The 12,198-nt window shown below is 28.4% G+C and overlaps 1 protein-coding gene across 1 annotated transcript; it reads left to right on the top strand.

Moving 5' to 3' along the window:
- Nucleotides 1-2,272: 2,272 nt before the first annotated feature.
- On the top strand, nucleotides 2,273-9,907 carry LOC107427349 (probable LRR receptor-like serine/threonine-protein kinase At4g29180). The gene is made up of 12 exons (XM_025077495.3): nucleotides 2,273-2,345; nucleotides 2,648-3,712; nucleotides 4,178-4,316; nucleotides 5,047-5,118; nucleotides 5,230-5,301; nucleotides 5,600-5,680; nucleotides 6,016-6,170; nucleotides 7,444-7,670; nucleotides 8,160-8,289; nucleotides 8,511-8,570; nucleotides 8,691-8,883; nucleotides 9,448-9,907. The coding sequence occupies exons 1-12, from the start codon at nucleotides 2,273-2,275 to the stop codon at nucleotides 9,905-9,907; spliced, it is 2,727 nt and encodes a 908-aa protein (XP_024933263.3).
- The last annotated feature ends 2,291 nt before the right edge of the window (nucleotides 9,908-12,198 follow it).

The raw sequence follows: 12,198 nt of genomic DNA, 5'->3' as shown, positions 1-12,198 counted from the left end.
TTAATTTATTATACAATATTAAATTTAATTATTTATAGATCCCAACTTTCCCATAACTCACCAAACAGACCAAGAGAAAAATTAATTATCAAGAAACTAAATCCTGGGAAACTAAATCCTGGAAATCAATTCCCCTTTCAAGTTGGACACTTCTCAAGCAGGGCCTTAAATCTAAAGGAGGTATATTCAATTTAAAATTTAGAGAATTTTAAAAATATTTAAAAGTTTAAAAATGTTCGATTTAGATTTTAAAAAAGTCTATACAAATCCAATGATATTCAATTCAGCTTTTAATATATTTTATAAAAATCTATTAAAATCCAGTAATATGTAATTAGGGATTTGTAAATTTTTTTTAAAATTTACAGATATTCAAAAAATCATAGATTTTAAAAGATTTTAATGAAGTTGAAAGAATTTTAAAAGTAAAATTGTGAAAAAAATTGTGAATATAAAATCCAACTTTAATGTCAAAAATTTCATTCGATTTTTATTAATTCTTTATAGAGTCAATAGAATTATTATCCATCGAAATTTTTAAGATTTATAATTTATTTTAAACCCATTAAATTTTAAATTGAATACACCTCTTAAGATTTGAGATTATGACAAAAAAATATCAAAAGATTTAAGTCTTGCAAATTGGATAAAATCCTGTTTTTTAGATAGTCTAGTTGGCAATAATTTTATTTGTATAAATCCAAATGGAATTTTTTATGCTTGGTTTTAGATTAAGCGTTTAGTTACAATGCGTTGTGTTTGTCTTGGTTAACCCGTTAATATCTTCGATGTTAAAACCTATTTCACCTGTTTAAAAATATATTTTTGATAATTATATATAATAATATATAAATATATGTTATTGTCATATGTTTTCCAAATAATTATTTTTTGTTTATGACAAAAAATAACGTGTGTATTGGATTTTTTTTTTTTGGTTGAATTTGATACAAAAGATAATTTTTTTAAATAAATATATTAATTAGATGTATCAGCTATTGAATATATTTTATTATAAAATTTTATTTATTTATTTATTTATTTTTTAACCGCTCCATCCACGATTCATTGAGAGGCTGGCTGCCTCCCATTGGAGAGCGCCTAAGGACCTTTTAAAAAGTTAAAGTCAACAACGATTTACAGTTGAGTCATCAATTGTTGAAAATTCAAATATTGTGATTATAAAAATATTTGTAATGATATATTTTATTTTTAAAAGCAAAATTTTGGAAATAAAAAATATTTTAAAGAATTTGAAAAATAAAAAAAATAGATTTTTTTATACAACTCTAATAGTTCTATGTATAATTAATCTTTGTTTTGCATTTTATCATGAACAATTATGATTTACATTTTCTCTTTTTTTCTCTTCTCTATATTAAAATAGTATTTAAAAAAATATAAATATAAAATTACAATTAATAAATTAATAAAAATTTTGTATAAAAAATTATATATCAATAAATAAATTCATTAAAAGCATTATATGGATAATAAATTTGACTTTTTAAATTCAAAAGTTATACATCACTTTTCATTTTAATTTTGTAATACAAATAGTTTATTAGAATTATAAAAATGTAGTAAAACTTTTTAAATAAAAAAATTGCTTTCAAAAAAGCTGTTGGAAACACACTAACCAGTGATTAGCGATTAGGTAAGGCCATCAAATCATGAATTTATACTCTTACTGGATTCCATATATAAAGAAATGGGATTATCCTTTGTCTTTAGGAAAAAAAAGGGCCAGGGCCCAGAAAATTATAAAGTTGACTTAACGGGGTTGGTTACAATTGGTCAAAGCAAAAATTGGTTTACGTATTGATTATCTACCAAAATTTAAATAAATAAATAAACAAATAAGTCTTAGTGAATTAGACCGCATATTTAAAAAGTCAAACCAACCATACTCATTAACAATATTCGAGTAACTTCTTAAGAAAAACCAAACCAAAACCGATGTAAATTTCATTGATGTTTCTGCAAATTAAAATTACAATATATATATATATATATATATATCGAATACTCAGTCCACCACCAGAAATGAATAGGAAAAATACGATTATTTTTTTCTGCAACCATTCCACAAGCAAGCCACAGTGGGATTGACCAGATCAATGATGTTGATATGTGGTATCACGAATGCTCTGTTGGTAATTTTATATATTATAGGTCAATATTAAGTTTTCTGCAAATTAAAATTATATTTGACCAATATGTATAAAATACGTTTAATCACAACAAAGATGGAAAAGAGAAGCAATCAAGCATGGAAATGACAATTGGCTTCCTCATCATTTTGCTAGCTGCTGCAGCTTTAGTTCATGCCCAGAGCCAAATAGGTTAGTAATTTTCTCTTTAACAACAAAATTGTTTTGGCAAGCGTGGGCCTTATTTCTTTTAACATCTATTGCTTTTGTGCCTACCATATGAATTTTTCAATATTCTTGAAATAATGGATATCTATATATATATATATATATATATATAATAATGGATTTTTTTTTTTTCCGACTTCTAACCCAATCATTTATGGATTTTGATTTTTCTTTTCCTAAACGTGCTCTATATTGAATAATATACACAGATAATATTTTTCCATGAACTAATCCCACAACTTTAATTCAAACTACTGTATAAATAGGATTCATAAGCATCGACTGTGGCTCAAAACAAGATGCATACACGGACACGGACAACGGCATACGTTATCATTCAGACGATAATTATATAAAGACTGGGATAAATAAGGATATCGCTGCGAAATATGCATATCCAGCCAATCCAGACCTACCGCAGCCTCTTTCGGATGTCAGAAGTTTTCCTCAAGGTCTAAAGAACTGTTACTCCTTCACTGAAGCTGGAAAGGGCAGTTTGAATTTGCTTAGAGCTACATTTTTCTATGCAAACTACGACGATAAAAACAAACCTCCTGAATTCGATCTCTACGTCGACGTCAATCTATGGTCCACCATAAAATTCTCAAGTGTTTCCGATATCATCACAACTGAGATAATCGTGACTGCTGTCTCAGATACCATGTACGTTTGTCTTGTGAACACAGGTTCGGGGGATCCATTCATCACAGCATTAGAGCTCAGGCCGATTATTGATTCATCAATGTATCTGAAATCGAACTCTACTTCGTTATTACTCTTAAAAAGATTGAATATTGGCCAAACCAACAGTACAGGCACAGGTCGATATGAAGATGATAAGTACGATCGAATTTGGACCAACTACATGAAACCCAACGCTTGGGATTCCCTCATAACTTCTCAACCAATTAATAATCCCTTAGATGGTGGAAATGGCGTGCCCTTTCGAGTGATTAGTACTGCGGTTAAGCCCCGGAACGGTACTAGTACATCTTTGGTGTTCAACTGGAGCAGTGCAAATGATTCGAGCTCTGTATTTTATATTTACATGTATTTTGCCGAGCTGGAGCTACTTGGGAAAAGCGAGCGTAGAAAATTTAACGTGTCTTGGAATGGGGTTCCGTTGTTTGGACCTTTTAGTCCTCTAGAATTATCAGTCAGCACAATATCAAACTCGACCAGCACAATGTCAAACTCAAGGGCTGTTGCTGGTAAAGAGCACCAGATTTCTATTATTAAAACAGAGGACTCTACACAGCCGCCAATCCTAAATGCTCTTGAGATTTATTTGGTCAAACACATGAATCAATCACCAACATATGGTCAGGATGGTATGCTTGCTTTTGCTTATTCAAACTGCTATATGCTTCTTACACGTATACTTTCGAGCATGCTCATATCACGCCTCTTCAATTTAGATATGAAAATTTTTTGTAATAAATTAATAAATAGAAAAAAAAAAAAAAGAATTAAGTATCAAGTAAGAAAAAAGTTGGTATTTATAAGTTTAGACTAAATGTTAACCTACTAAAAATCCACTTCTAAGCTTTAGATTTGACCAGGTTTAAATGCAATTTTCATCTTTTTTTTTTTTTGTTTTTTTTGTTTTTCAGTTTAGACTTTACAATATATTATTATTTCATTTCAAAAAGAAAAAAAAAAAGTCAGCTTGCTTCGCATTAATTAAGGGCTTAATTTATTACTTTAGATCATTTACAATTTGGAATATTTAATTGGTAAATTTGCACCACAGCAAATATAATTTATGTTTGAAATTCCTTGTTTTATATGTGTAGTCAATGCAATTGGAGAAGTCAAGTCAACATATCAAATTAATAAAAACTGGGAGGGTGATCCATGCAGCGTGCCAGGGAATTTATCTTGGGAAGGTCTAAAATGCAATTACTATACTTCATTTCCTCGGATTACTTCTTTGTGAGTCCCTCTACCTGATGGATTAAGATCGTCTCTTCTTCTTCTCCTTTTTATTCATCATTTATTTATTTATTTATATTCTAGTACTAGGAATATAATGTCGTTTTATTTTAAAAATTGTAACAAAGAGATAAAATGAACTAAGCGGAAAAAGGTTGCAGTATATCGCTAATTGGACAGAATTTGAGACCCAAAAAAAAAAAAAAAATTTAATTGGATTTAATACATATCCTATATTTGATGAGATTGCATATTAAGCAGCTAAATTTATAACGTTTCATATCAACCTGTCAATTTATAATTTGTTTCATGTTAATCTAATTTTTGAGTTTGTTTTTAAATTAACTAATAGGAATTCAAAAATTGAAAAAATTAATTAGTTTTCTCAATTTATAAATAAAATAAAAAAGATAATTAACAAATTGATTAATGAAAAAATTAATCAATTTAGCATTTTAAAATTTTTTGTTAGTTAATTTAAAAAATTAATTGAAAACTGAACTAATATGAAACGAATTATAAATTTAGAATTTAATAAAGATAGTTTTAAATTTAAAGGTTTTAATGTACAATCAAGTCACAGTATGAGCACTAAAAGTGCAATAAAACCCAGATAAATAAATAAAGGAAATAGTCGCGATGGTGATTGCTATATTAAAGCTATATATTTTGTATCCTCATTCTTAATTAAACTGTTCTTATTAGTAGAGCTGATTTTAATTGTGAATAGGAACTTGACCTCGAGTAATCTGAGTGGGAAAATAGTTGCTTCCATCGGCGAGCTCTCATTCCTAGAGATTTTGTAAGCTAATATTTATACTTCATCTTCATTTTACCGGTTGAATAAATATGTGAAGATGAGGGCACATCTTGTTCAATTTTATTATTATTATTTTTTTTCAATCTATCTCAGGGATTTGTCTTACAATGGCTTAACTGGACCATTTCCTACGTTCTTGGAGAATCTAAAATCTCTGAAGTTAATGTAAGTGATGAAAAATTTGATAATTAAAATATTTTCACATTATTTATCATATTATTTAATAAATAACTTATTATTTTAAGATTATTGATATACTTATGATGCTGTTTGATGTTAATAATTATGATTTATAGTACTACATAAATTCTCTTATATCCATGATCTAGACTAAAATTAATGCCAAGACCAATCTACATGCGCTAATAAATGCCTATAAGTTCATCCATAGTGTTGCTATATAGGATCCTCATTGTATAGTACTATGTATAGACTTAAAAGTTATCTGAAAATTTGTGTATAGAAATTTGACAGGCAACCATTTGTCTGGTAACGTTTCTAATACTCTTGTCAAGAGATCGAAGGCTGGATCACTAACTTTGAGGTATGTCTTCTAATCTCTCCAAACCGCAGATTCAAATTTTTGTTTTTTTCTCGTTCAGTGCCCGTGCTATTATGGATTCCGACAAGTTATTATTTAAATTTTTTTATTGGAATTTTCCAACGTTTTTAATTCTAACTATGTTTTTCAATATCATTTATCACAGTTTCATAAAATAAAAATTGAACATATATTTTCTTTCCTTATATTGACGTGCATGATTAGGTTGACGAGACAAATAAAAGCAGTTCCATATCCTGATGCCTTTGTACGAAAATAGTGCAATATATATTATATGCATTTGGTTTAATCGTTTGTCATTCCTTTTTCTTACTCAGCGTGGATGCCCAAAATCTCCAAAATCATTGTGGCTCTGTTACATGTAAAAACAATAAAAAAATTGTTGTTCCAATAGTGGCATCATTGTCATCAGCTTTGATCGTCCTTATACTGCTGGTTCTTGGATGGATACACAGGAGAAAAGGAAAAAAAAGTAAGTAATGTTTATTGAGGTGCATTGCTAAAGCATTGATTTTTTACTTTTTGGCTTTTTCTACTTTAATTATGTGTAATTTATTTAATTTAAATATTTATTATTCTGTGTTAAAATTATTAGACATTTCAATTAATTATAAATTTAAAAGAAATAAAAAACTACAAAGACTAAATCAAAAATAATTTAAAATGGTTTTCAATGGTGGTCATGTGTTTTTTTTTTTTTTCCTTTTTTCCTTTTAAGTTTATTGTTATATGAGATACTCAAACAAACTTTAACTATTACCAATTAATATAAAAAGCATTTAAAATATGCAAATTACACACAACTAATTAAAATAAAAATAAGAACCAAAAACCAACATGTTACCAAATGACCTTGATTAATACATTGACCAAGATGAAAAATAAGTGCTGTTGGATATATAGAATTAGGTTTACATTAGATTAACTCCATGGTTTTATTATCGGACATTCCTTTATTAAATATTACAACATTTAAATGCTTAAAAATATGTTAATAATCCAATATAAATTTAATAACGTATTAAAACTTTAAAACTGGAGCTCTAATAATGGATAAATGCAATTTTAAATTTTAATATATAAAGCAATCCAATTGTTACTAAATGAATTCTTAATGGTAAAACCACCAAATCAATACAATGGAAACCTCGTTCTGGATATATATATATATATATATACACCAATTTTACAATAAATTGATTTGATGGTAAAATCCATTAAAAGTTCCTTTATTGATTTTAGATTGTGTCAATGGCTTAAATTTACAAATATATTTATGCTTTCTTCAATCATTATAGAATTCATTTTATTTAAAAATAATTTAATGCTAAAATCATCATGTCAATCTAATGTGAGATTTGCAATATATATATATATATATATTATAAGAATTTGATTTTGTTAGATTATGTAGCTTACTTTATAATACATAATGTTGATATGGCACAATATTAAGTAAAGGCAAATGAGAAAATGCATGAAACTTTAAATATTTTTAACCCATAATTTTTTTATGTAGCCAATCATAATGTGAATTTAATTTGTAAGATCATAGCTGTATTTTGTAAGATCATAACATTATGTATACTTCATGTTAGATTTTATACAAATTAATGTGATCCGGAGTAGAGCAAGCCAAAAGTAGAAGGTCATTTGCCAAAAATAAAATAAAATAAAATAAAAGTGAAATTTTTTATTTTTGATTGATTGATTTATTATTATTATTATTTTGTGGATGTGTGTAGAACTAGAAGAGGCAGAAATGAATAAGAAAACAGGAAAAACGGTAGCAATAAAGAAGATCCATTTTAGTCTTGAGGAGATTTTAGAGATTACCAGCGACTTTGGAAAGGTGATAGGAAAAGGAGGATTTGGGACAGTATACCATGGGTACATGAAGGATGGCAGCCAAGTTGCAGTAAAGATGCTTTCTCCATCGTCATCTCAAGGACACAACGAATTCAAAACAGAGGTTCATATTCGATTACTTGGACTTTAGGTTTCCTATGTGAAAGAACTTAATTTAAGGGTCGATATCATTTTACCTCCTATATTATGAAATATCTTTTAATTTGCCTTTAATATAATAAAATTCTTATATTGTCTCCTAAATTATTGTTTTTATGTTACTTAAGTTCAATCAAATATTTTGGAGGGATGAATTTGAAGAAATTAATTGTACACCGTGCATCTAACCTTTAAAAAAAAAAAAAAAGAAAAAAAAAACAATAAGGACTATAATTTTACTTTTAGGCAATGTGCATGATTAGTTTTGCTATTTTCATTACCAAAAAATAAAAATAAAAATTGCATATGATTAGATAAAAGTTATACAAGAGTAAAAGTCTGAAGGTAAAATGATATTAATCTGTAAATTAATTAATGCGAGACAAAATACCTATATTTATCTATGAGTAGCTGGTAATTAATGATTTACCAAGGTGCTTGTGGACAAGTTCAGGCAGAGCTCTTGATGAGAGTTCATCATAGAAACCTTGCCACATTTGTTGGATACTGCGATGATGCCGATGATCACTTGGCGCTTATCTATGAGTTCATGGCTAATGGCAACCTTAAAGAATATCTTTCAGGTATTAACTAATTAATTTAATAACTTTACATTATTACAACGTTATATCATCGAGATGGTTTATAGATTTTTTTTTTTAACTAATTAACAAACATTTAAAAGAAAGAAACTTACAACAATTAAGTGGGAAAAACAAAAACAATAAAGTAAAAATGAAAAATCAACTCATTACCAAATCACACCTAATTTAGTTGTTCAATTAATGACATTTCAATTTTACAGAGAGGAGTACGGATTTGAATTGGCAAACGAGGCTTCGCATAGCTATAGATGCTGCACAAGGTAATTAACTGATTAACTATGCATATTATATATCTACAAAATCAGATTAGTTTAATATATATATATATATATATGCAAATTTAAATAGGTAATATTAATAAAATTGGATACGGGGGACAGGTCTAGAGTACCTGCATCATGGATGCAAGCCACCAATTATACATAGAGATGTCAAGACAGCAAACATACTTTTAACCCAAGCTTTGGATGCTAAAATAGCAGATTTTGGACTTTCCAAAGTAGTTCCCGGTGACAGAGACTCTGATCATGTGGAAACCACGGTCATGGGCACAGCAGGATATCTTGATCCAGAGTAAATTACTTAACTTTCAAACGTTTTCTCCGGATAAATATCTTTCTATCTCTAATTTTGTCCACTAACAATATAATACTGTCTTATATGAAATGTCTTATATGAAAAATAGATATAAAAAGATAAAACAAATAAAGTCCAGTAAAGAAAAAATAAAACAAAATAAAATAAATGATGTGTGACATTATATCATTGGTTGGATAGGAATAAAGATTCAAAATTGGAAACAAAAGATTACCAATACACAAAAAAAAAAAAAAAAAACACACACACACTTCTTTTCTTCAATGTATGTCGCAAAAATGTAACAATTAGTAATTTAATGTTGTTATTAAAAAAATTAATTAGTGGGACTTACATAGTAACTATATAAGTTTTAGTTGGTATAAAATTTGAATGGATAAATAACAATTTCACTTGTAGTGGTAAGCAGTATAGTAGCTCCATGCTAGTATAGAGGCAGGTATATATTGTTGGATAAATTTAATTTCTATTAATTAATTTTATCAGCAATTAAGTATTTCATGAATTGAAATACATGTAATTGTTGTATATGCAATGCAGGTACTACACTAGTCATATGTTGAATGAGAAAAGTGATGTTTACAGTTTTGGTGTGGTTTTGTTCGAGCTAATTACTGGCCAAACTGCAGTCATTAAAAGAAATGACATGGAATTCACACACATAAGAAATTGGGTGGTCCCTAAGCTCCGAGAGGGAGATATAGCAAAAATTATTGATGGGAAATTGCAACCAGATTTTGAGGTGAAGTCTGTCTGGAAAGCTTTGCAAGTAGCAATGGCGTGCACAAATATTGCCTCCATTGATAGACCCACCATGAGTTCTGTACTGGCAGAGCTTAAACTTTGTTTGGAAATGGAGTTATTTAGGGATGGAGATAAGAGATCACCGGCACGGTCCATGGAGGAGATGTTCAGAGCAACATATGGTCCTGGCGTGTATCTCCCGAGTAATGATGATTCTGTTAATGCTCAATCCATGACTGCTCCATTTACAAGGTAGTGGATGAAAAAGAAAAACTGGTGGGATCAAGTTAGTGATAGAGATTTGGCTGTTTTTGATTAGGAACTTTTTGTGTCTCTTCAAGTCTATATATTTTATTTCTTAATTTAAATGTTTAAAACATTAGCAGAAGTCAGAGTTAACAGAAAATGTACATAATAAATTAATTTTTGTACGTTTGGTTACTAGAGCATGTTATGTACTGACAAGGAAACAGTACTTTCCCAAAAGCCTGACTTTGTGTGGAGTAGATGCGTGGAGTAGAAGTATTCGGAGCCTTAGGATATGAGTTTTACGTTATACAACCGCTACTACGCAATACTATACACATTTTTTTAATCAGACATTTTTCATCAACGTGGTCTCAGATTCAACACGTTGAAAAAGTTGGAATCTCATTCATTCGTGATGATTGAATCGCATGGGATCTTATCCAAATATACGTAAGAAGGGAATGTGGGACCCACATGCATGTTATTATAATTAAATATATATATATATTGGGGAGGAGAAATTTTAGGATATAGGTGAGTACCATCGTAGAGCTTTTTATACACGTGACCCAGCAGGTGACTTAGAGTCTGAGACAAAAGAGGTCGGCTGGTTGGGTTTACCAGTGAAGACTAGTGAGGTAGGAACATGGAAGCCCATGAATCAGCCCCAAAAAAAAAAGAAAAAAAAAAGAAGGAAACGCATCGACGACCATGAAAAGTTTTGTGTTTTTGTATGTTTTTGTTTGTTTTGATTGAACAAATCAGGAACGTTGACTTCATATGGGAGTTCTTATCTCTGATTGCAATGATGAATCATGTATATACATTTGACCCTTTTGGTTTTCGTTATAAGTTTATTTTCAAAGCAAAGCTTGTAAGATAGGTGAGGCTGGTACATAGGTATGTTCATGACTCTCATACCAAATAATAAATTGTTTTTTAGAATTTATGATTGATTAAGTTATTAAAAAAAAAAAGTTGTGTAAATATCATTTTTGATCTCTAAACTATCATGGTAATCCAAAAAAATTATGGTGCTCTCTGTTGGAAGCTTTTAATACTAAAAAACCAATTTAATGGTTGTAACGATCTTTTTAGTTATTTGTTAATTGGTGTTTTAAATATAAAAGTTATAAATTTTAAATGAATTTGTATCGGACAACTAAATTATAACAATTTAATGATAAAATATTTATAATAGTCAATTAAATATGAGATTTATTAAATGTATTAAAAACCATATTAAATATCAAATTTAATCCTCTGCTCGGCTAAGATCTATAAATAGTCTAACCTCCTTTTCAGTTTAGATATGGAATGAAACATACATAGGGAAAGAAATATAATGAGTTTTGTGGCTTTTTTCTTGTATCCTTTTGAAATTATTCTTAGATTTATCTGATGTCCTCTAGTGTGATAGAGGGAAGACAATTTTAAATTTGTCAAGGGAAGCTCGATCTTCGAACTTTTATAATCTATTGAATCATGAAAAACAGATACATTTGAATTCACTAAGATTGATAAAAAATGAATTAATCTTAAAAAAAACTGTGTAAATCTAACCTCGGACACTTAGATCAATTTCTGCAATTACATTTTTATAGGTTGTTATATAAATATTATTTTTGTTAATATATTTGTATATTGTATTTTATTTATGTTTGTATTATTTGTCCAGATTATATTTTAAAGCTACTATAAATACAAAATGATTTATTGTATTTGTTTTATTCATTCTTCTAGCTTTTTGAATACAAAATTTATAGCTTATTGTAAATTAGGTTTAATTTTTTGTAATTTATTTTTCTCCATGTCCTTATTTTATTTTATACATTATTTTTCATATAATATTTTCTAACACTCCCAGAGTTTATACTCCCCCACCAATACAGAAGTGAGGAAGTATAAATTCCAGTTGTATTGAAAATTTTTCTTATGGTAATCTCACTTTGGTCTGTATTTATTTATTTAGTTTTATCTCAGTTGTTCCTCAAACGCAATTATAAGTGCATTGTTCATCTCTATATGATTTTCCGCCAAATTTGCTAGCAAAAATTGTGCTGCGTGTCAGCTGGGCATCAGCGAGGAGTAGGTAGGTTGGTCATTTTTCAAGAATCAAATTGGGAGTTTTGAATAATTTAAGATTCTATCCTTGATTATCCAATAAATAGCATAAAACCATTTTATGATAACAATTAATAGAATAATCAAACTCAAACTAAACATGTGTTAATATATATTTTTAGTGTTAAAAAAACATAGACAAACACCAAAGAAATAAAGGTAGAGGAAAATAGG

Source organism: Ziziphus jujuba, chromosome 9, assembly GCF_031755915.1.
Source record: "Ziziphus jujuba cultivar Dongzao chromosome 9, ASM3175591v1".
Classification (NCBI taxonomy): domain Eukaryota; kingdom Viridiplantae; phylum Streptophyta; class Magnoliopsida; order Rosales; family Rhamnaceae; genus Ziziphus; species Ziziphus jujuba.
This window is presented reverse-complemented; position numbering and strand designations above follow the sequence as displayed.